The 25,194-nt window shown below is 44.5% G+C and overlaps 1 protein-coding gene across 2 annotated transcripts in view; it reads left to right on the top strand.

Annotated features, from left to right (window-relative positions):
* Positions 1 to 24,571, top strand: part of LOC148220340 (SMAD family member 7-like) — a 42,497-nt gene extending 17,926 nt beyond the window's left edge. The window contains exon 5 of one of the 2 annotated variants that reach the window (XM_088155611.1): positions 22,113 to 24,571. In XM_088155611.1, coding sequence (XP_088011737.1) covers positions 22,113 to 22,651 — 539 coding nt within the window. In that variant the 3' untranslated portion in view covers positions 22,652 to 24,571. The remainder of the gene's footprint in view (positions 1 to 22,112) is intronic. The other variant, XM_088155610.1, reaches the window with a different exon arrangement.
* The last annotated feature ends 623 nt before the right edge of the window (positions 24,572 to 25,194 follow it).

Here is a 25,194-nt window from a genome sequence, read left to right on the forward strand (position 1 = left end):
GGTGCCAAGGGTCCATAGATATCCTGTAGGAAGACAAAAAACTGCTGTTAGACAACATTACTGTGTCATTGGTTGATATGTCCAGTCTTGCGCTGGCTGCATGTAGTTCTGCGATGGTCCGGCGAGTGGGGGCTGGGCAGGTTGAAAGCTGAAAGTTGCTCCTGGTCGCTGTGTCGGCTGTGGGATTTCTGTCTCTGAGCACCGCAGCCCCGCACTTCAAATGAAGTTTCCCTGCTGCAAAGGCTGGCCATTCTGGGTTTTCCCCTTCAGGCTGAGTTACAAGGGGCCAACAAAGATTTCAGCAGCAGTATCAAAGTCTCTGTCCTTAAGGGCTTTCTTTTTAATCCATAACCAATTATTATGCGTACCCGTAGAGAATAAGTCCGGATCTTTTGTGGGGCCGGGGTTGAAGGGATTGAATTCCTCATCACTGCTAGAGTCAGTGTCCACCATGTAAGCGATAGGCATTCAGCAGCTCTGGGGTCACTGGTGATCTAGCAGTGGGACTGTGGGTGACTACTGGGCTCTAACCCTTGCACTCATTGGGGAGGACGTGCAGACAGGGGACAGGGACCACGACCTGGGCAGGTCTCAGTCCGACACGGTTGTCATGGTTGCCTCAGAGGTAGCTTCACAGGCAGACTCACTCCCCTCCCACTTCTTAATCGGGTCCATAATCGCCCTCCATGCAGGAAGCATTTGCAGCTCTGGCGAGTGGCCAGGCAGAGTGGCCAGGTCATAGAGCTTAATGCCGACCTTGTCCCAGTAGCAGAAGGTGAAGATAGAAGAGGGGGTGGTGTCAGGAAACATGAGTGACACCCATCGTAGAAGTGACTTAAGGTCTTGCTTGAGGATGGGAAACCATGCCTGCCTAAAACAGTGAGCATGGTTGTATAGATGTCTCTCTCAGTGGACATATCCTGTCCCTTACTTAAGTTCCCCAGCTCACCTGTCACATCCTGTGGAACAGATGATTGTGGGCCCAAACGTGGTTCTTTCACTGACACTTCTCAGTTCCAGGGGCTAGCTGATTGCTGCCAGTTAGGCCGGTTCTTCTCCTCACACGGGAGCAACAATTATCGATGATGAGAGAGAGACGGGGACACTGAATGGTGATCAGAATCCAATTTTTACTGAGCACTACATGTGCTTATATACCATTTACAGGAAGGCTGGTAATATTTTACTACAATCATCTAGTTAACCATCACACAGACAAGCTTTACATTTTGACTTAGTAAAACCTTATTTCCCGTGTAACCCAGACTTGATTCAATCTTCTTGCTGTCAGAGCTCTGTTTGCTCTTGCCAGGGCATCCTCGTTATCAGGCTGCATATGCTGATTAAATCAGTACTATCAGTCTCATTTGCATTACCCATATCTACATACACTTTAAAAAGGGAGTTTTCTATAAGGGTCACCCTATTGATAACATCTTGTCTGGCTGCTCTTCTCCCAAAGGGAAGGTGGGAGGTGGGGGCTTGGTCTGCAGGAAATAGCATGGCTTGTTCTGGGTGCCTCCCGAAGGCCTCTGGTAAAGGGACCTCCAGCTCTTCAAATAGCCTCCTCCCCAAAAGAAAGAACATTTGGCCCTGAAAATGCTTTTTAAACTTATTATATTTTTATCATTTCATTGGATTGCACTTTTTTTCTTCTTATGAAATGTTCATCCCCCACCAAGTCTGGAAACAGAACCTTTTACGATCATTACCTGCTCTTTTTTCCTCCCCAAATGTAATTGTAGCCATTTAATTTAATGAGGAGCTGATAGGAGAGTTGACTCATGAAGGAATACAGTTAGCGACCGAAGCCCTGAAACAAAGCTGAATGCTTCCACATGAAAGAGCTTTTTTCTTTTTGTAATTTGCTTTGATTTACTGACATCTCCCTTCTGCATGCAGAAGTGCAGAGCTGAAAATTCCCAACTGGAGAGATCCAGTTAAGAAAGGAAAATAAATGCACCTTGCAGCAATATTCCAAAACTCACTTTCTCCTGCTTTTCTTTCTACCCCTTCCTGCATATTTTAGTTAGCAGAAGAATGTATTTGAAGAGGACTTTAATGAGTTATTGGCAGGGTACGTGGCGAGTGCTTTAGCTTGGTTTTATCTAGTTTGGGGAGATGGGGATCCATAATGCCGGTTGGAGAATCCAGCATCCCTCATCCTCTCCAGACCAGGGCTGTACACTCTTCTTGATGCTCCTTGATGAAAAGATGGCTTTAATAAAAGCAAAAAAAAGCCAGTTTTGGTAGATTTGGAAACTGGTGTAGGTGGCTGAGGAAGAAGACATTATGGGTGATTGGTGGTAGTGGGTTCCTCTAGCACCGTAGGCTTTGGCCACCAGTGATGGGCAGTGGATGCTGGTGTAGTAGCGATGTTCAAGGCCAGTAGACCTCTAATGCCTTGAAGCTTGAAAGGCAGGATTTAGTGAGACAGATTGCTCTCAGCCAGCCTGGGGTTCACAGCCATTCTGCCAGGGAAACCATGGGGGTGGGGGTGGAGGAGGGTGTGAGAGAATGATGGCAAGAGGAACATTACAAAGGGGATCAAAGTGAATGCTGTTGCAGCTCTCCACGAGGTTCCTTTGATGATCAGGAGTCTGAGATCCAGCCACCACTGGGATCTCAACCTGTCTGGAGGCTGAAAGCAGTTTCATTGATGGATATCAGAGGCACTGGAGGATGTGGGAGGGGGAGCAGTGAGTCCAGGGATATGTATGGGGAGTGTCTCTCCTTTGCAATAACTGATCTGAGCTGCTCTTTCCCTCCCCCCTCTATTTTCTGTTCTCCTTCCTGGCCCAGGAATGCAATATTGGATAGTTCTTCATGCTGTGCTGGTATCCTTTTCTCATCCCATCTTTACTGTCTCTTCCCCAGCCATCCTATTCTCCAGCTGATGTGCCCCTTGCTCTCTCTGAGGCGCTGGCTCTCAATGTCCTTACCTTTATTTATTTTCATTGGTGGTCACTATATGGGTAGGTAAGGACTCCTCGCTCATGGTGTCTCCCACTGACATGGTTGTGCTCAGCCCAGATACTTTCTATCCTCAATGTGGTTAAAGAAGAGAGCAAAAATATCCCATTGACGATAAAAATAAATTCCATATATAGGAGACAGAGGGGAGTTTTTCCTGTATTTTGAGTCGATTCATTCTTGGCAGATGTCTTTGGTTATGGCTCTTCTTTCAAACAAGTAAAACCATGCTTGGAGTCCTTGGAGGTGGCTGGCCTGTGGTCTGGAGGTATTGGATTGGCTGGAGCTGAATTCCCATACAACTCATGGAGAAAGTTCTGTTGCAAGGGTAGAAGTGAGCTGATGGTCCTTGATTGTGTCAATGCTGGATCTCCATGGTATGGTCTCCACCCAGCCCTGGACATCTCCTTCTTGACCCATGTGTGGCGTGAGACTGATGGATCTTGGCTGATGGAAGGTTATGGTACTCATGGTGGATGAGAAGGTGTCTCTCTTGCAGGATAGATGAATGGTGCTGGATCTGCTGGCAAAGTGAAGCACTCCAAGAAACCCAGAGCTGGCCATCACAGAGGGAAAGCAAGATGATCTGGCTTATGTCCTCACTACCTCCACTGCTTTTTTATTTATAAAGACCCCAAGACAAGGGGTTATTCATAAAATACCAAACCTGGAAGTTTGCCCAGATTTCAGCCCAATCGTGTTGACTTTTCCTGACTCTGGAACTGCCCCAGGGTCCCCCGGAGCCAGTGAATGTTGAGTGACAATGCTTGGTGAATGCTGGACCAAGCAAGGCTTTGCAAGGCTTGAGGCTGGGAGACTCACGGGGCTCTTCTGCAGCAAGCACAGCCTCAGTTTCTCCCTCCCAGCTCCTCTGCAACAAAAAGACAGGAAAAGACCTCTGGAGTCTGGAGAAGCATCAGCATCACTCCCTTCTCTGGTTCTTCTGGTAGTGGGACCTCATTTGATTTAAGGGACCACTTGGCTGAATGATACTTCATTTCAAAATCTCAGGCAGGCCAGAAATGTTTCACTGTGCCTCTGACCCCTGCTGGTATCTGCTCACTAGGGAAGAAGCACCTTGCCCAAATCCAGAGCTATTTGTGCCTTAAAGTGGCTCCTCATTACATATCCCCATGATCTCACAGGATCCCATGCAGTTTCTCTGTGTTTTCCCATTTCCCCTCTTTCCACCTCCCTCTTGTATGGAGTTTATAACCTCCTGTGAAATGCCTTTATTTACAAATTGGCATTCAATTATAATCTGAAATTGACATCTTCCTGTGGAACTAGGATTGTATATTTGTCCCAGGGATAAACAATTGCTTGGGAATTTTTTTTTAAGTCACTTATTCTTGGTTTATTTTTGAGCATGCATACTTTTTTTTTTTCTTTAAGCATTACAGGGCATTGCACCCTTTCTTTCCCAACTTCACTGGAGAGATGACCTCCCTTCCCTGCTTACCTGAAAACCCACCATCCCATCCTGAAAAGGACAAAGCCTCTGGAACAGAGCAGGCTGCCTGCCAGACTAGGAGCCTCTCAACTTGCCTTGCACATCATTTGACTGTGGCCCTCAGAGAGGTGGGAGCAGGGAGTTTGGCACCAACCCTGGGACTTGGCTTGGTGACCCACTCTGGCTCCTTCAGCCTTTTGAGGTTTTTTTTAAGGGGCTTCTCGCCCTGCAGAGACCCCCCCCCGGAACATCCCAGGATAACCCCTGTGCTGCTGTGGGGATGCTGAGGTCATCCTCCTGCCAGATCCAGGCTCTTTGCCAATTAAAATTCTCCCAAAGCAAATAGGACCCATTTAATAATTACTTTTTAAATGCTTTAGGGCCTTTTGAACCTTTCCTAGATACTCCTCTATGATGGGTTTTAAACAGAAATGATTGCAGGGGTGGTGCCCCCCATTAAATGCTGGGTTTTTCAATCCATCCCTGTATAGCTCCATTAAATCAATTTTTCTGGCTACTCAGATATTTTCCCAATCAAATGGTCCCTTGAGAGCAGCTGACGATAAAACGCAGAAGACACCACAACCAGCAAGTCCTTCATGATGGGGGCCACTCATGTTTTATCCTGCAGCTTGACACTTTTTGGGGAGGAATGAGGATAAAAAGATGAATTTAGGAGGTTAGGTGTCAATTCAGACCGTGCTCTGCTTGCAAAAGCTGTCCCTATGAACATTGACAACTAGATCATTGGGGACATTTAAAACTCAATGGGACAAAAACACTTGTAGAGAAGCAGCCCCAGGCTGGCAGGGATGTGGGCTGCATAGTTTCCATCCCCACTGTCTGCCAGTGGATATTACTTACCCTAGAGGAACCAGTACCACTAACCACATGCATTTCCCTGCTGCTGGCATGGGAAATGTCTATTTCGAACTGCAGCAGCCAAGACCATAAACCTCCATGCTGACTTAAAACAAAATATACCCCATTTTCAGGTGCACATGGAATAAATGGTGTGTAAGGACTCATTGGGTCACATCCTTGTCTATCTCCAATTCTGTCCTATCTCTGTTCCCTGGAGGCCTGTCTATCAGGCTGGGCTGTTTCTCCTATTGTCACAGGGCAAGCTGGCTTGTACTGGGCAGTTAATCTGACCACTGATAAGAGAAGCAGTCTGGCCTGATAAGACAGGCACCCAGAGAACAGAGATAGGACAGAATTGGAGATAGACAAGGATGTGACCAAATGAGTCCCAACCTAAGCTGCAGAACCTATTGGTCAGAGAGATGAGCAGCCTGAACTTTCAACCAATCAGAAGTGCTTACCTGGCAACATTAAAAAAGGTATTTAAGGTGAAGTCAGGAGGGAATAAAGGCTTTTTGTCACATGGATTACAGAGTGCTGTGTCTCTGTCTCAGGCACAGCACCAGTCAACGTATCATCCTATATGTGGCCAAATTAACTGCCCAGTATAAGCCAGCTTACACTAACACAGGAAGGCACAGAGGAGAGAGTGGCCTGATCCTGCATGGGGCTGAGGTCAAGGAAGGGAAGGAGCTCAGCAGCTCCCAGGATTTCTGTCCACTTGCTTTGGATTATTCCCTTTGTTCTGTTTGTTTGTTTGTTTTTTATTCTTTACTTTCTTTTAATAAAAGCAACATCTTGGGTGTTGCCAGTTGCCTCTTTCTCTGCAGTTTATTTTATTTTATTTTACTTTATTTTACTTTATTTTCATATTTTTTCATTTCTCCTCCTCTTCCTCCTCATCCTCCTCCTAATGCAAGAAAAGAGCTTTTCTGGGAAAGCATTGCAGGGATTTTTCCATTCTCATCCAGGGAAGAGTGGGAGTTCACATCCCCTGTACACAGACCTGCTGTGGCAGCCATCCCTGGGGAGTTCTTTGTCGATGGGTTCAAGTTGTCGAGTCCAAAATTTTTTTTCCAGGGGATTTTGTGCTGTTGGGGATGTGACATGGTGCTTGCTAATAGACAGCCCTTCTCTCCCCTTTCTTTTATATTTTCTCTTTATTTTTCCTGTGTTTTTTCCCCTTTCTCTCTTTTGGGTAGACATTTAAATGCATGATGATAACTTTCACCCTCTTAATTAACAGGAAACATTGGGACAAGACAGGAAATTGCATCAGTCTTTTAAGAGGAAAGAGCCAATAAAAAGAAAAATACAAGAAAATATAGTTATTAGTGAAAGAAAGTGCTGGGGGAGGAGAAGAAAGAAAGGAGGAAAAGCATCCCATGGGCCCTTCTTTTCCAAGGGAGACTGCTCCAGCACTTGATTTTATTTTTATTATGTCAGAAAAATATTTGACTAAAAGGATCACCTTTGCTTGAGTGTGAGTGCCAGCTTCCAAAGGAATCTTTTCTTTCTCATGCTTTTTCTCAGCTTTCTTTCCCAAACTGTGAGGCTTAGGAAGCTCTCGGCTGGGAGATTAATTTTGGTTTGACTGCCCAGCCCTTCAAATTGGTCCATACACAGTATCACTATCTTGGTTTTAACTTGCAAGGGGAAAAAAAACCCCACCCTGTAAGAGCTGGCTCAGTCCTTTTCTACTCTTTTAACCTCTCTGTATAAAAAACTTCCTGGCTTCAGCTGTAGCCGTGGAAAGGGGTTTTAACCCTTTAAGTGCGGCAGAAATAAGATGCACACCTACATGGTCATCTTTGATGACAGGAAGAAAGAAACAAGTTTATTCAGAAACACACTTGATTTTATAGCATGACTCGCAACTCCAGGAGTAGAGAAAAGGTGATTGGTTCAGAGAGAAGACACCCCATTCCCAGGGCCTGGTCACGCACCACAACAGGTGTTCTATCTTGTTATTAATTCCTTTTTATTTTGACCAAATTATCACCCTGGGAGAAATTCTCCCTAGCCTTGAGCTGGGCCAGCTTATCGTCTGGGAACAGAGCTGAAAAGCTCTAGCTTGGAATATTTTTCAGGCTGTAATTTTCTTACTTTCTCAATATGTGTCCCACATTCAGCTCCCCAGTTGGGTTGTGCTGACAATGCCAAAGCACTGTAGGGTGGTTGCAGGAGGTCCTGATGATGCTCTCACTGATGTTTCTCCATGTGCAATGGTGAATACCCGGATCTGTGCCCCATCCTTGGGGATCAAATAAGATGCCTGGTGGAGTGCTGGGGTTTGGTGAGCTATCTTTGGGGTAAAGTTCTGGCTCCCATGGACTTTCCTGGCTTTTCCCTGAATTCCTGAGCAGGTGGAAAGGCAAATATTGCTATTAAATGAATAATTCAGAAGCACTTAGGCTGTTAAGCCTTGTCGCAAATATGTACCTATATGTGTACATAATGAATGAGACTACAGATGGTTATATATTCAGCAAAATCTATTCAGCCTATATATATATAGAAATATATTCAATATATGTAATTATATATATGAGTATATTCAATATATAATGAATATATTGTATGTATTTTATATAGGTTGAATATATTAAATATATTCACTGTATATTGAAAATATTTTATATTTTTATAGAATTCTATATAATACATATAAAGGTTAAATAGATTTTGTTTGTAGAGCTGCCAAATCTGCATCAGTAAGAGTTGGCTTTGTGTTCGAGAAACTCAGGTGTTGGGAAGGTGATGGAAGTTCAAACATTCTTCAGTTTTACAACCAGTGAAGTTGGCTCTGGATCTAATGATTTTCAGTGATGGAAAGTGATGGGTTGAACTTATGGATGCTACAAATTTCTGGGCATCACTACCAGTGATGCAAAGTAATACCAGAAGAGGTGTATGTCTGTTTGCACCTTGGTGTGCAAGGTGAGGTTTTGAGTAGAAAAGCAGGGAAAATGACAAAACAGTTGAGAAATTAAACCATAAGATGAGATCCTACTTGCCCACACAGGACAGCTGCCAATGACCCTGTGGCTGGGCTCTGGTAGAACCTTCCCAGGCAAAGCAGACAGAGTAAATAACTCCATAAAATCATCCTTTGAGTGGGAATAAAATAACAGGAGTTTTATTTGGAAAAATATGGGGTTATTGCTCCCACATTACAACATTCCAAGGGGATTCTTTTTTTTTAGAATGAGGCAGAGAGACAGGACTTCTAGTTGCTTTAGAAAGCATGGTTTATTTTTCTTATCTTCTACAGAAAACGTGAGTTCTTGTTACAGGTGTTGAGAGCATGGCTAGAAGTCACAAGACTTATGGTTACAAGGTTTTTTAAGGATTTATTAACCACTAAAACAATGCCAACAAAGATATTTATGTTTCTAATCCAATACTAAGAAATTTGGTCTAATTAGTGTGACCTTTCTCAGCCAATCCTGTTCTGACTCACAGACCTATTCTAAGACTTTTGTCACCTTTGCAACTACTTTTATTTTTTCTATATCTTAAACTCTATAGCTAAACTTTCCTCTACTTAACTTGTCTCTGCTTTAAGCTTTAAATCTACATTCTTGCCTCTAGCAACTAAGCTTGGAAGCTTTTCCCAAGGCCTCAGGTCAAATCCTGTATTCTTTTCTAAACTCTGATTTACAGGCCCAATGTTCTGAGAATTCCTTGCATTTTGAATTCCAACAAAATAGTTGAGACCCTGAAGTTACATCACTGTGTTTGAACTGATGAATTAATTTTCTTTGTAAGCCAGGCTGAGACTTTGTAGCTCATGATAAGGAACAAACCCATAAGTCATACACAGTGACCCATAGTTTTCCTGTTCTTTGTCACAGCCAAGCATAGAAAATGTATCCTGGGTGTCAAGAGCATGAAGCCTTGGCTTACCTGAGATGTTGCACTAAGGTTATTTTCTGGAGCATCCAGTGTGGTTGGTGCTGGGTTTGCTGAAGGGCGGTGCTGAGCTCCAGATCCCCTGGTGTTGGGAAGGATAAGGATTGGACAGGAAGGTCTCACAGATATGTATGTATAACAGAAAGATCTTTGAATGTAGAATCTGAAGAAGGAATAGAAATGATAGCAAGTTTTGATATAGAAGAGAAGAACTGCTGAGCCAGTCTTACTGGGTAACTAGAAGGCAAAGAGCAAGTGAGTTGGAAGGGGATTTTATGACTTAGAGCAAAGGATAAACCCACCGCAAACAAAATATGTTTTTACCAAACAAAAGTATTTTCGCAAACAAGAAAGCCAATTTTGCAAGTAGAGAAAAGATCTCAGAATTTTCCACTGCAAGAAAACTGAAAAACAACTTCTAGCTTAAACGGTAGCATAGTAACCTTTTGTGATTGGAAATAGTAACATAAATATTGTAATGTTAGTAGTTAGGATAGGCTATAGGCAATAGTAAAAGTATTAATTGGTTGTCATGTATTAAGATGCTCTGTAATGAAAAGTATATAATGCATTGTAACCAGAACTAGACGGGCTTCAGACGAACCTACAGCTATGACTGAAAAGGCTGTCACCCACAACCTGTGAATTGCTGTATCAATTGGATATAATAAACAGCATTTTGAAGAGCCGCCTGGAGCCCAGCATCCCTCGTTTTTGGCTCTTACACCCTGGGATTGTCCCTGTGGGAGAATGCTGCTGGGTGTTGGTGAGACCCTAAATCCCCTGGGCTTTTTCCCCCCAGGATGATGTTGCTGGGTGTTGGTGATGCCCCAAATTACCTGATCTTTGCCCCCATGGGAGGTTGCTGCTGGGTCTCAGTTGTGCCATGCTGGCTGGCAGCGGCACAGTCCATGCCTGGGTCATACCTCAGCCACTGCACCCAAAAGTGGGGTGGGATGAGCCACAAAGAGCTTTTTGGGTTGTTTTTTTCTTTCTTATTCCATGTGCTGCCCACCTGCCCTGATTTATAATCCAGGGCAAACCTCTGCCGGCCTTCATGTGCAAAAAGAGGCTGCCAGCTCTGACAGAGCATCAGTAGAGATAATTAGTTAATGTAATATTCTCTATAATTGCTACATTTTATTAATCCAGAGCAAAGTGAGAGGTGAGGGGAGGGATGTGTGCATGGTCAAGCTTGTGAACTCCATCCAAACACTGTCCATTCTGTCTGTCCATCCCTTGTTTGCTCCCTACCTGGGTAGGGGCTGATGCTGTTTGTTCATTGGTCCATCCCTGGGTGGTGACCCTGCCTGTACACCAGCATGCTTCACTGCCTGATTTTAGGAATAGGCATGATTAGACTATAAAGGCAGACAAGTAATGAGTAACTTTTTCAGTCTGCATGCTTTCTCCAGTCTGGCACTGGGTGTTGTTTTTTTCCCCTTAAGTAGGCCCTGGCCCTGCATTGACAGGGTATTAGGTTGTAAAGAAAGCCAGGACGAATTAAGAGAAGGGAGGGAGGGGGAAGGGGGCAGCAGGGAGCCCTTTTCATCAGATCCAGGACTGGAATTTATTGGCAGGAATGCAGTAAATGCTCCAAATGCCAGCCCAGCGAAACAGTTTTCATAATTGTTACTGATCAGGGCACAACAAGCATGAAAAGGACTTTTGTTCCAACCCTGCTTTTACCATGTGTATACATCCCTGCGAGGGATGCTGCTTGCAGGGAGCAGCATGGGGGAAGTGGAGTTTTTTTTGTGTGGGAGGGAAGCACATTTTTATATCTGTTTTCAGTCTTTAGGGAGAATTCTTGGTTGGTGTACTGAGCAGAGATTTTTTCGGTATTGAAATGAGAGCAGCGGTGATGCTGTGTGTGTGTAGAATGCATTTGGGGGGGAATCCTAACACACATCTGTGTATTAGGTATCAGTTTGCATTTTGGTTTAAAACCCAGTGGGAAAATCAAACCTACTCAAGTGGCCCCTTTTCCCCCACCCCCTTCTCATAGTGGAGGAAACACTAGGAGAGATTATAAGATGAAATCACAATTTACTGAAAAATAGCAATAACAACAAAAATATTAATAAAAGAGTGTGCAAAAGAGAGTGTTTTACCCACAAAAGGATATTCACCACTGAACAAAAAAAAAAGTTTCTTGAAGACAGCGCCCGGCATGGTTTCCCAAAGGCAAAATGGTGACTGGCCCTCCGCTGAGCCACACAGTGTATGGGAAGACAAAATGTTGGGTAGACTTGCAGCAGAACTTTCTTACCCCAGCCAAAAACGATGGAAAAAACAGGGACAACACAAAACCTGGTGGGATCTGACAAGGCTCTGAAACAAGTCAGGGGACCCTTCTCCTGGGTCTGACTTTGGTGGAGCAGGACTGGAGGACTTGGTGGTTCTCTGTGGTTTGGGGTCTGGCTACAGCTATGGCAGCTGCTGCAGTTGCAGCGGCTGCAACTTGGGGTCCACACAGCTTGGCTAGGTTCTGTTCCATGCTGCTGCTACTCTCTCCCTTTTTCTTAGAGCGGCATCTTGGGCTCACCAGTGCTGTCTTTCAGCACCAAACCAGAAAAAATGTGGCTTGGAGAAACAGGAAAGGGACTGCAGGTGGCAGAGAGGGGCTAGGTATGACGGACTGACCCCAAAACCTGAACAGCTCTCTCTTGAGCCAGAAAAAGATGGCAACCCTTCTGCCCTGGCTTCCTCCTGCTGAAGCCACCATGATATAGGTAGTATGGAATTAAACAGTGCTAGAAACTCTACCCCTTTTCTCTACAACCATGACAGTTTGGAAATCTTAGACTGCTCTGCTTCAGTTTTTATTAAGGTCTTTACAAGGTTTTTAACTTGCCACCCACACAGCTATATGTTGTCTGTGGAGAGCTGTTGCTTTCCTAGGGACTATATCCCTGCCCTCCCGAGGGCATTACTGGGTAATAGGCAACCTTGTGACAGTGGAGCTTTAATTTTAATTTCAAAAGCTTTTTTAAGGTCTTCGTCATCTAAACCCAAGCTTGGTGTCTGCATTGAGGGGGGCTGTGGCAGCAGGGTTGGTGTGGCCTGTCAGCTTCTTGTGGCTTCAGCATTAAAATAGTATTTTTGGAGATTTTCCACATGGATCTGCATACCCTTGTGCCTATTGGGGTGGTCCAGGAATCTTAAAATCCCCTGTGGATGTTGGCAGCAATCCTCTGGAAGGATGTCCCCTCTTGAAGCATCCCTTTATCACACCTGACTACCATGTTGCGGCTTGGGGAAGGGATTCCTGTCCCATTGCTTTTTTCAAATAAGGGAAAAGTTTTCCCACACCTTTGAGGGGAATAGAAAGAGATGCAGATAAAGAAGGTTCTTTAAATGAAAACTTTAGATTAGATTGACTGTATACTAAACAACAGCAAAGAAGCCCATTTACTGTAAATATTATGAATGGATGTGGCGGGCTACTTTATCCCCACCCTTCCTCTAAGGCTTTTCTCTGGACTGAGTCAAAATTTGTCCTTTAGACAGCACGGTACTCTATAATTTACATGACTGATGAGGCCCAAAGACTGGTATGGAAGAAACTGGAGTCAGCTGACTCCTCTCTAACTGCTGGAGACAGGCATTTTTGGTGTGTGCCTGTGTATTCCCTGCCTTGCCTTGTAGCTCCAGCCTTACTTGGCTTTTAAAGAAAATGGGCATCAAAAAAAAAAGCTTCTTCTCTTCTCAAGTTGTTTTTAGCTGTGGTAATTGATTAATCACCATAATTAGGCAGCAGCTGTTACTAATAAGATGTTTATGAATCAAATTTCTGGTTTGGTGGACTCCATGAAATCGACGGTTTCACTTTGGTTCTTTCTTTACTGTCCTTTGATGCAGGGGACATCAATCACCCCATATTTTTCAAGCTTGGACATTCCGTCTGGGCCAGCCTTGGCATTTGCCATACTGGTGCCCACTTGTGAGGCTTTGTAGGTCTGCAACAACATGTTTGCAAGGACCCTTTCTCACTTTATTTTCTTGCTATCCAATCCCTAAATTAACCTTCAAAGGTCAGACCTGGGTTCCAACTTGGAAGAAGGTTGACTCTAGGTACCACCAAGTTGGGGTGGGAACCTGAGAGGATCAGTCATCCCTATCCACTGTCTAACTCAACCTTGTGTATGTCCTGATTTCACAAGAGGGTTTCCCAGCTATGGCGAAGGTGATGGAAGTTCTTGGTTGAGTCACAAGGGGACTAAGCAGAGCACTCCCAAGCTTGTAGGTTGCCGCTAGCATGAGTCTGAACCAAAGAAACATTTCCCTAGAAATATCAGGAAATCCCAGACTCCTTTCCCTGTTGGTTTCGGCCACATTTTATCCCCTTTGTTCCCATCGGACTTGCAAGGTTACAAATCCATTGGCAACATCTTGGCTTCTGGATACCAGTCTTTAGAAGATATCATCCAACTGAATTCATGGGGGGAAATCAGTTGGACATTTATTTTCGTGCAAAGTTGACTGGTTTTGCTAGGAGCAAGGAGCCATTTGAATGATTGGGTGGACAACTTGTTAAAAAAAATAAGAAATAATCTTAAGGCTCTTTAGCCTACATGACTACTGTCTATGATGAGTAATAAGAGCTGCCTAGTTAGACAGACACAAATTTATGGTCTAGCCTGTCATTCTGCAGATTAAGGACTCCATAAGTACATACTGACACAATGGGCTGTAATAGCTCCTAAAGAGGTGGTCTATCGTGTCAATAGTCCACAGATTAAAGACTCTCTATGTTGCTATGACTGACTGCCTCAGCACTTTGGGGGCTCTTGTGTTGGTGTGGAGGAGGGGCCCCATGGGCCACCTCGGGTGGTGGCATCCCTGCAGTATGTAAGGGTTTATTTTCTCTGCAAACAACAGGAATTTAACAAATTACCATCCCAGCCACGAGAGCTGGGGGGTGACACTGTCTAGCCCTTGTGTGTAGGGAGATATAAAAAGTTTGGGGCAAACATTGCTATGGGTGGTATCTCTGGGCTGCCACAATCTCTGTTAAAGGCACAAAGATCCTTTTCTGCAGCAGGATATATCCTTTAATTTGATTTTTTCTTCCCTTTGTTTTTTTAAAGCATACCTGGAAATCTGTTTTTAAGGATTTTTCTTGGGTTTTTTTTTTGTTTGTTTGTTTGTTTGTTCTCCCACCCAAATAGCCTGTAAATTATCTGAAAAACTAGAAAGGAAGTAAAATTTCCATTTTTGTGCCTGTTTTTCCTTGTTTTGTTGAGCTTCGTGGTTGTACATCATGCTTGGTATTTTCCTTGCCTTGAGGTTCGCTTTTGAGCAAGAGTTCAGGGAGGTGTTTTTCCTGAGATCCTGCAAAACCAGCACTTGCCAGTAGCATGAGGGGCAAAACTGCAACTGGAGTTCCACGAACTGTCCTGAGAACAGTCCAGAGGAGCATGCAAAACCCCATAAAAAGCTCTGGGGCTTGTGTCTCCTTCTCTTCCATCTCAACAAGCAGGAGAAGATGGGAGTCATGGCTCTGCCTCAGGCTCACAAATGCTGCTTAAGGTCAGCCAAGAAAGATTACCAGGCATGAGATGCACTGAGCTTGGTCTCAGCTTTTGCCCCAGTCAAATGACACCAGTCCAGCCAAATGTTTTTAAGCACAATGTGCTGATGGATAAAGGAGGAAGGACCATAGGTTCTTATCTTCTTTGGTGGTGCCCATAGCATTCATTTTCCAGCAGAGAGCTGCCTCCTGGGAACATAAGAAGGACATGGACCTGTTGGAGTAATTCCAGAAGAGGCCATGAAGGTAATCAGAGGACTGGAGCACCTCTCCTAAGAGGACAGGTTGAGAGAGTTGGGGTTGTTCAGTCTGGAGAATAGAAGGCTCTGGGGAGACCTTAGAGCACCTTCCAGTACCTAAAGGGTCTACAAGAGGGCTGGAGAGGGACTTTCAACAAGAGCATGGAGTGACAGGGCAAGGCAGAATGGTTTCAAACTGACAGAGGGCAGGGTTAGATTAGATATTGGGAAGAAATTCTTGATTGTGAGGGTGGTGAGGTACTGGCACAGGTTGCCCAGAGACATGATAGACACCCCCTCTCCGGAAGTGTTCAAGTCCAGGTTGGATGGGGCTTTGAGCAACCTGGTCTAGTGGAAGGTGTCCCTGTCCATGGAAGGGGGTTGGAACTAGATGATCTTTATGTTTCCTTTCAACCCAAACCATTCTAGGATTCTATGATCTCCTTTCTGCCCCAGGAGCTCCCATCTGGGTCCTGGCCCTTCTAGGACAAGTCCATAAGACCAATCTGCTTTTTGGTGCTATGATTTCTTGGTGGACATCTACAGTAATTTACCTGTTGCCTTTACCTGTTTATGTTGGGTTATTGGTTGTATGTGCAATGTCACCTCCACAAGTGGCCAAGGTAAGGGTACCACAAAACCTGAGCATTCTCATCTAGTGGAAGGTGTCCTTGCTCATGGTAGAGGGATTGGACTAGATGACCTTTAAAGGTCCCTTCCAACCCAAACCATTCAATGGTTCTATGAAAATTAGGAGACTTTTGTTAGCAGTTATGGGTAGATGATACCATGATGAGTGTTGTCAGGGTTGATGTTTGGTGGGAAATCCAGCCCTAGGGATCACAGAGGAATGAAAGAAAAGAGAGGGTGAGATGGTGAGACGTTTAGGAAGGGCATGAGAAGATGCTTTGGGTCAAAGGTGTGATCTTAAAAAAATCTATAAATGTATATATATATAAATTCATAGTTTGAAACACTTCTGCAATTGGATAATTTAATTTTTGTCTAATCCTAATATCATTGAGGAAAGATCCAATTACAGACATTTAAAAACCTTATCAGGAACACAGGTGTATTCCCATTTTCAGTGACAAGTTATTATTGCAGATATCAGTGATGATTTAGACAGCTCTTGACTTGATCAGCTGGGAGTAGTCCCAGCAGATGAGATAGCTCACTGTGTGCTAAACTTGATGTTTTCTCTCAAGGTCCTTGATTACAAGAAAACCTTTAGCTATGTCAAAACAAAACAAGCAAAACAAACAATACCCAGCCTACCTCTCCTCTACATTCATGAACTTGGCACCAGGACAAGGCTGAGAGCTGAGAACTGAACAGGACCTGTATTAGGTTTTTTTTATTATTATTATTTAAATTCAATTTTGATAAAATGTTTTGGTTTTTTCCTAAATGAAAAAAAATCTTTTTCTTCCCAAACTCCTAATAAAACTGGTGGAGCTTAGAAAGAAAAAAAGTACAGATGACATGGTTTCATCACCTTAAAAGTGTTCATGTGTCAAGGAGAAAAGCCGTACCAGAATTTTTATGCCACTTCCAATTGACGGGAGACGTGAGTCTTCCTTCCACAGCTTGGGAGAACCAAGCATGGAGCCATTACTGATAAATTTGGGTGTTTGGGTGTTTCCATGGTGTGAATCTCCCACACTCACATTCATCTGGACTTTCTTGGTTTCAGCAACTTTTAATATTTTTTGTGGTTATTGCTTTGGTGTCATCCTCCAGGATTTCTGTATGGATGTAGCAGTTTCTGCAGCATCTCTGCCCAGAGCAGGATGATGCTCCAAGCCCACAGGCAGCATGAGCACACTCAATGCTAGAGAAATCCTGTCTGTGGCCTTTTATTGAGCGATTTTGGGCAGGATTTGATGTTCGTAAGGGTTGAGACAGGTGTTGGGAAGCCTCACAACCTCTTGTACTGGTTGATGTATTGGGAAGTAACTGGTCAAGTCAGGTCAGTCACTCAGGAAAATTCAGGAGGGTATAAAACATATGGGAAAAAAATTGTAGCTGTGCTGGAGGCATCACTGGTGATGAACATCTGCACCAAATTTCCAAGCAATGTTACCCCAAAGACTTTGAGGGCATCAAGTTATTGCCTTGATTTCTCCCCTCTGTGCAGAACTGTGCTGTGCTATGGATGACTGTTCTCTATAGACCCAACTATGAGTGATCAATATAACTAATTCCCTAAATTCCTGAGAGTAGTCACTTTTCTTTCAGTCCCTTTCCTGTTTTTTTTTTTTTTTTTGGTTCTCTCAAAATAAGCTTGCACAATATGCTGAGGTGAGCCTGCTGGAGTCCTGAGAGAGCTTTTGCAGGAACTCAGGGATAAAAAAGAGGGTGTATCACCTTTGGAAAAAGGGGTGGGTAACTCAGGAAGTGTTAGCATTTAAGGATGTCATTAGGTCATGCAGAAGGAAAATTAGAGAGACAAAACCTCAATTAAAACTTTATCTGGCCTCTTCTATAAAGGATAATAAAAAATATTTTAATAAATATATTAATAACAAAAGGAGGGCCAAGGAAAACCTCCATTCTTTATTGGACACGGGGGAATATAGTTACCAAAGATGAGGAAAAGGCTGAGGTAATTAACACCCTCTTTGTCTCAGTCTTCAACAGTAAGACAAGTTATCTTCAGGACAACCAGCCCAATGAACTGGTAGACAGGGACAGGGAGCAGAATAGACCCCCTGCAATCAAGGAGGAAGCAGCTAGAGACCTGCATAGCCACTTATATGCTCACAAGTCTACGGGACAAGATGGGATCCATCCTAGGGTGATGAGGAAGCTGGCGGAAGAGCTCACCAAGCCACTCTCCATAATTTATCATCAGTCCTGGCTGACCGGGGAGGTCCCAGATGACTGGAAGCTGGCCAATGTGGTGCCCATCCATAAGCAGGGATGGAAGGAAGATCTGGGAAACTACAGGCCTGTCAGCCTGACCTCAGTGCCTGGCAAGGTTATGGAGCAGATCATCCTGAGTGTGATCACACAGCACCTACAGGACAACCAAGGGAACAGGCCCAGCCAGCATGGATTTAGGAGGGGCAGGTCCTGCTTCACCAACCTGATCTCTTTTTATGACCAGGTGACCCGCCTGGTGGGTGAAGAGAAGGCTGTGGATGTTGTCTACCTGGACTTCAGCAAAGCCTCCTCCCATATCATACTCCTGGAAAAAATAGCAGCCCTCAGCTTGGACAGGTGTACTCTTTGCTGGGTTAAGAAGTGGCTGGAGAGCCAGGCCCAGAGAGTGACGGTGAATGGTGCTACATCCAGTTGGCAGCCAGTCACTAGCAGTGTTCCCTAAGGGATCAGTGTTGGGCCCAGTACAGTTTACTATCTTTATTGATGATCTGGATGAGGGGATCAAATCTACCATTAGCAAATTTGTGGATGACACCAAGTTGGAAGGGGATCTCAATCTGCTGGAGGGTAGGAAGGCCCTGCAGAGGGACCTTCATAGATGGGCTGAGACCAACAGCATGAGGTTTAAGAAGACCAAGTGCCATGTCCTACACTTCAGTCACAATAGTTCCATGCAGGGCTACAGGCTGGGGGCAGAATGGCTGGAAAGTGGCCCGGTGGAAAAGGACCTGGGACTGCTGGTCGACAGCTGGCTGAGCATGAGCCAGCATGTGTTCATGTGGTCAAGAAGGCCAATGGCCTCCTGGCTTGTATCAGAGATAATGTGGCCAGCAAGACCAGGGAAGTGATTGTCCCCCTGTACTTGGCACTGGTGATGCCACGCTTTGAGTGCTGTGTCCAGTTTTGCGACCCTCACTACAAAAAAGGCATTGAGGTGCTGGAGTTGGGCCAAAGAAGTGCAGCAAGGCTAGTGAAGGGTCTGGATCACAAGTCCTATGAGGAACGGCTGAGGCAGCTGGGAGTGTTTGGTCTGGAGAAAAGGAGGCTCAGAGGGAACCTTATTATTCTCTACAACTACCTGAAGGGAGGTTGTAGCCAGGTGGACATCAGCCTCTTCTCTCAAGCGACTAGCAACCAGATGAGAGGAGATAGACTCAAGCAGTGCCAGGGAATGTTTAGGTTGGGTATTATAAAGAAATTCTTCACAGTAAGGGTGATAGGTATTGGAATGGGCTGTCCAGGGAGGTGGTGGAGTCAATATCCTTGGAAGTGTTTAAGGAAAGACTGGACATGGCACTTAGTGCCATGGTCTAGTTGACGTGATGGTGTTCGGTTATAGGTTGGACTCAATCTCAGAGGTCTTTTCCAACCTAATTGATTCTGTGATTCTGTGAAACCATGGAAAATCCTAATAACCTAGTGATAGCAGCAAATGGAGGGATGATTAAAGATGAAATAATAGTGCAGATGTTTCTAGCATTAAACATTATCAGTTTGCTGGAATATGGGAACACTCCCAGTTTGCTGGGAGTTTTCCGAGCATTTAGAAAGGGATATGTTTGCTCCAAGGAGCTTGTAAAGCACAATGCTTATAAATCAAACAAGAATCCCAAAGCATTGGGTGATACGTCTGCGAATTTCCTGGGATCTGGGTTTTTTGTGTGAGCTGGCAGCAGACAGAGATGGGAGCTGGATAGTGGGTCGCTGCCATGACTCCAGGTTGTGCAGGATGAGCACAGTGGGGTGTTTTGGGGCAAAATCCATCTATTTGCTTCATTTGCCCAGATCCATGCTCATTGCCAAAAAAAAAGCCTTTTGGGGAAAAAAATTGTCCATCACTGTAGGCAGCATGTCTGCATCATTTTTTCCTGCCTCTGCTGCCCAAATGATGCTACTGGCTGTTCCCACCTCTTTTCCCAGTGGATGCCAGAATCAGGGAGGCAGGTGGGAGCAGGGAGGCTCTGCTGGGGTCCCAACAACCATGAAAAGTGGCTTTGGTGGCAAGGAGGTCTGAGCCTACTTATCCAAGCTCAACCCTTATATTCTCATGTCTTTTTGACTAGACATCCAGTCAACAGCCAAAGTCCACAAATGAAAGAGGGTCTGGCATATTTATATGGTGTGGTGGTATTGTCTCCTAAAAAAAATATCCTGGATTACCTAAGACTCGTCCTTGAGGTCTGGTCACCCCATATCATTGAAAAACCTAGCGGGATTCATTCATGAACTTTCAGCCCTCTATAAAGGTCTGTTCATTCATTGCCAAGGCAGTTGGCTGTTTGGGGTTTTGTTTGTTTTTTTAATGTCCTGACAATTAAATAACTCTTCGTAAGCAGCAATGAGCTATTTGTTAAGTGGTCTTCACTAATGCAAGCACAAGTATCAAGTGAAAAAGGCCTTTTTCCCCCCTGCTGCCTCCTGAAAAGGATCATTTTATGTCCAAATAAATAAAAAACTATAAGAATTTCAGTATGTTCAATGTGTTGCTCCAAAATTCCCTCAACTGTTGTAAAACAAAACCTCAAAAGCTCTGAGCATCACTGGCAGGCAGTTGGCGGGAGGGAAGTGATGGGTGGTCGACACGAGGATGGATAAAGGAGCATTCTCCCCCTGTATCCAGGAGCATCCCCCCCATGGACTGAGGGGCATCCCCCCAAATTCCTCTATCTCCTGAGCATTACCCTCCCTAATGGATGGAGGAAAAAACTATCCTGGGGATGTTTCTTGACCAACTAGGGGCACCCCATTTGGGTTAGGGGAGAGGTAACTCAAACCACCCACCTTATCCCCCTTCATTCCCTTGTGTGGTGCCAGGTTTCAGCAGGATATAAAATTATTGGAAACGAAGTCTTGGGAGGGTCTGAAAAAGGGAGGTGGAAGGACAAACTGGGGTGCATCTTGATGAATGCTGTCCCAGGGACCATCTCCCTGCTGCCGAAACTCCCATCCTCACTTTCACCTGGGAGTGAGAGTCCCTATTTTGGGACATACACAGCCAGGCCCATTTTTAGTAGCTGCCTCCAGCAACTGTAGAAATATTTTCCCCACTGGGATAGAAATGAGGAAATTAAAAGTGTGTGGCTGGGTTTTGTTTTTTTTCTCTTAAAAGCACAGTGGAGGGTTTGAGACACAACATGTCGCTGCCATTGCTTATGCTGGGCAGAGGGGTTTGAGGGTCCAATGAAAGAGCTTTGGGGTGCTGGGTCAGCCACTATTCCCATTCCCATATCTGCTTCCATGCTGCAGGGGATTATTTTGGTAGCACTGACTCACATACCAAGCTTGATTTTTTTTTTTTAATGCAATTACAGAGATTAATAGTTCCCACATCTTAACATGACTACCAAGGCTGGAACTAATTACCTGCTGAGCAGTGCCAGGCTGCTAGGGATCCTCCATGAGGAAAAGGGGCCTTTCACATTTCGCAGCCCCCCCCCACTTTGCTTTTTCCTGCTACATTGTATCCCTGCTGCTTTCACAGGATAGATATATGCAAGGAAGTAAAAAAAAAACAGGCTACGTGAATGAATTTCGGGGGGGTTAGGCCATTATTTTTGTTAACAAGTATGAGATTTTTGGTCCCCACCATCTCTCAGTGCTTCCCACAAGTTGGGGTGCCATCCAATGTCTCCATCCTCTCCATCATCCAGACTCTGCCTACAGGTAGGGAAAAACCCTGTGAACTAGAGTAGATGAGTCCTTGCCCCCTCTGGTCCCATGGGGTGACCTTCAATGTGGTTTTCTTAACAGTACCTCATTTTTTTCTCAGCATCTGTGTCCAGTAGATAGTTATTTATGGAAATGGATCCACTTTCTGGTGGGTGAAAATAAGGACATTTAGGGTGTTCGGTCTTGGTAAATGCAGCTGGCTCGAGCATCTCTCCTATTGCCACTGAAGGTGGTCCTAGTGATGGTTTGAGTGAGGGTGACTGCACTGTGGATGCTGCTGGTGGGTCTCGAGCCACTTTTGAAGGTGGACATGGTGATTTAGGACTCATAATTCTAACTAGAATTGGGTGCTGAAATAGCACAGGAATTCCTCAAATCTGGGTCAACTTAAATGGTCCTAATAACATTGCTTTTGGAAATGGTGGATGTGCCATGGGCATTGGTGTGTGCGTGGAGAGCTTCATGAACACATTGGCAGGCAATGACCTGCCAGCATTGTGTCACTTTTGGGTTGTATTACCCCTTATGGTGCTAAATTTCTCTTTTTCTTCCTTTTTTTCCTCCCATTCTGTAGATTCCCAAGTTCTTCAGGAGCCAGAGGATCGGTCACATTGGTGTGTGGTGGCATACTGGGAAGAGAAGACACGCGTGGGTCGGCTGTACTCTGTCCAAGAGCCCTCCCTGGATATCTTCTATGATCTACCTCAGGGGAATGGTTTCTGCCTCGGACAGCTCAACTCAGACAACAAAAGCCAGCTGGTGCAGAAGGTGCGCAGCAAGATCGGCTACGGCATCCAGCTCACCAGGGAAGTGGACGGCGTGTGGGTGTACAACCGCAGCAGTTACCCCATCTTCATCAAGTCGGCCACACTGGACAACCCCGACTCCAGGGTGTTGCTGGTTCACAAAGTGTTTCCAGGTTTTTCCATAAAGGCTTTTGACTATGAGAAGGCGTACAGCTTGCAGAGACCCAATGACCATGAGTTCATGCAGCAGCCATGGACAGGATTTACTGTTCAGATCAGCTTTGTGAAAGGCTGGGGCCAATGCTACACTAGACAGTTCATCAGCAGTTGCCCATGCTGGTTGGAGGTTATTTTTAATAACCAATGACTCAAGACAGAGTGGACTCATGGCATTTATATTACTTTGCTGCTAATATTTCCGAGTGCTTGCTTTTCATGCAAACTTTTTTGTTTTGTTTTGTTTAGTTTGTATGTCTCCTCCATTTGTTTTGAGAAAAACCTTTGGAAAGATTTTTTTTGTGCTTTGGGGTAGTTTGATAAACCTATTTTTTAAAAGTGTAAATGACCAATAAGTCAGAAGGGTGAGAAAAGGGTGTGGGAGGGGGAGGGTGGATATGTGGATTGCATATGATAATTATTTCATACCTCTGAAAGGATTATCCTATGTGATCAATGGATTTGGAAGCCACTTGCTATATGTTACAGTTCCTTCTCCTGGATAAAACAACATGATACCTGTATTTTTTATGCACCACCTTCCCATCCCTGGTGATGGTGACACCGAGACCCCTTCCCCATCAGTGCTAACCCCACATTGCTGCCAAAGGATGGTGCAAAATCTTCCCAAACAGGTCTTTACCCATCTTTTTTAATTTTTATTTTATTTTTCTTGTTGCTGAGTTGACATCTTGTCACTGTGTTCATTCTTCCACTGCTTTTTAAAATTTTTTTATGGTCATGAATTGATGCAAGGGGAGAAAATAACAGCAGAGAAACCTCTTGCATGGACCATGCTTTATAATTTGAGCTAAGATGTAAAGCAACAGAAGCCTAAGCCTAAAAAAAACCAAAACAAAGCAAAACCAACAAAACAAATTAAAAACAAACGAGAAGACAAAAGAAAAAGTGTTCACAATAGTTGGTCTGTTGTAACTTAGATCAGGTTATCCCAGTACCATCCAATTTGAAAATGCAGTTGTGCTCTCATTTTTTCTTGAATTCATACATGAGTATGATACTTTTACACTGTTCTAAGCTCAATGAGCATGTTTAGACCTTAACATAAGCTATTTTTCTATATATAAAGGTTTAAATGAACAAGAGAACATTCTCATTGGAACTTTATCACTGTAGTGCTTTGGAAATACACACAAAAAAAAGACTCCTTAAAACCCCCTGAGATTTATTAAAGAAAAAAATGCATTTTATGTTATATATAAATATATTATTACTTGTAAATATAAAGACATTTTATAAGCACCATTATTTATGTATTGTGCAATGTGTATAAATGAGAAAAAAATAAGAAAGATGCACTTTGCTTTAATATAAATACAAATAACAAATGCTAAATTAAAAAAAAAAGATCATGAAATTTCTGGATTTTTCTATGGGTGTTATCAACCAGATGAATGTTTTTTCTAAAGGAGCTTATGTTCCATTAAAAAATAAAAATGTACACTTGTTCCCAGGCTGTGCCAAGTGGCTTTTTTAGTGGCAGAGATAAGGCAGGTAGGAGAGATGCTACTCTAAGTGGGTACCACATGGGATTGGTGGTGGGGGCACCCACCCCAGTCCTGTGTGGAACAGTTCTGGTGTGGGTAGCACCCAGACAGGGTCATCACGAGCTTTGGTCTCCATTGGGCTGGTGTGGTGAATGTGGCTTTGGGGTCCTTGACATGGTTGCATCCCATCAAACCAAGTCTGGAGGGGCTGGCTGGCCAAAATCTGCTGGGGTTATTTTTCTTATTACTCCTGTTTCTCATAATTTCAACTTGAAAGAACACGCATGCTGTGGACGCAGCTCCCATTTGGCTCTGTCCCAGTCCCTGAAGTACTGGGGGAGGCCAAGCTTTTGCTCTGTGCTGGGACATGAGTGGTCCATGCCACCAGGCAAGGAGGAAAATCTGAGAAGAGGGGTGTCCTAGGGTGATGTTATGGTGTTTGTATCTCCAATCGTGTGTTCTGATTATGTTTGGTATTATGTCCTCTGCTTTCAGGACTGACTCTGAAAGTGAAGCTTTGTTTTGTCTTATTATCAGCCGGCTCACCTCCCCCATGGTCTATGTTTAGGAGAGGTTTTAGCTCTGCTTGCCTGCTTGCTTGCCTGCTTGCTCGCTTCTGCCTCTTTTTCTTTTCTTTGCTTTGCCCTTGCTTTTGCTTATTAGTTAGTTCAGCTAGGCAGTCCAACTTTTTCCCTGGACTGTTTTCTTTTTCCACCTCGTCCCCTCCCTCTCCTGGATACCATCTGAACCTGTTCTGGACGGGGACCTGGGAAACCCCAAGAAACACCGGGAGTCTACATTCTATCACCTGCAGCAGTCATCCCCAGCGCCGGAGACTGATAACTGTGTGACCACTCGCCGGAGAGACTGAGTTTGTCATCCCTTCAGAACGGTGAAAGAGTTTTTTTGTCAGCTGGTGTTGTTTTTTCCCTGTGCTGGGGAGTGTTTTGCTTGTTAAATAAACAGGTTTTTTTCCCCACTCTTCTCTGAGGAAATTCTTCCCGAACCCGGTGGGGGGGGGGGGGGGGGGGGGGGAGGAGTCGTGGGGTTTGCTGTCTGGGGGCTCCTTCCGGAGGTTTTCCCCCAAATTTGCCCTAAACCAGGACAAATATTTTGAAGAAAATGTCTCATCTGCCCAGCCCCCCGGCGGCCGAGAGCATCCCCAGGCAGCCGCCCGAGGAACCCC

This window comes from Sturnus vulgaris, chromosome W (genome assembly GCF_052056855.1).
Source record: "Sturnus vulgaris isolate bStuVul1 chromosome W, bStuVul1.hap1, whole genome shotgun sequence".
NCBI lineage: Eukaryota > Metazoa > Chordata > Aves > Passeriformes > Sturnidae > Sturnus > Sturnus vulgaris.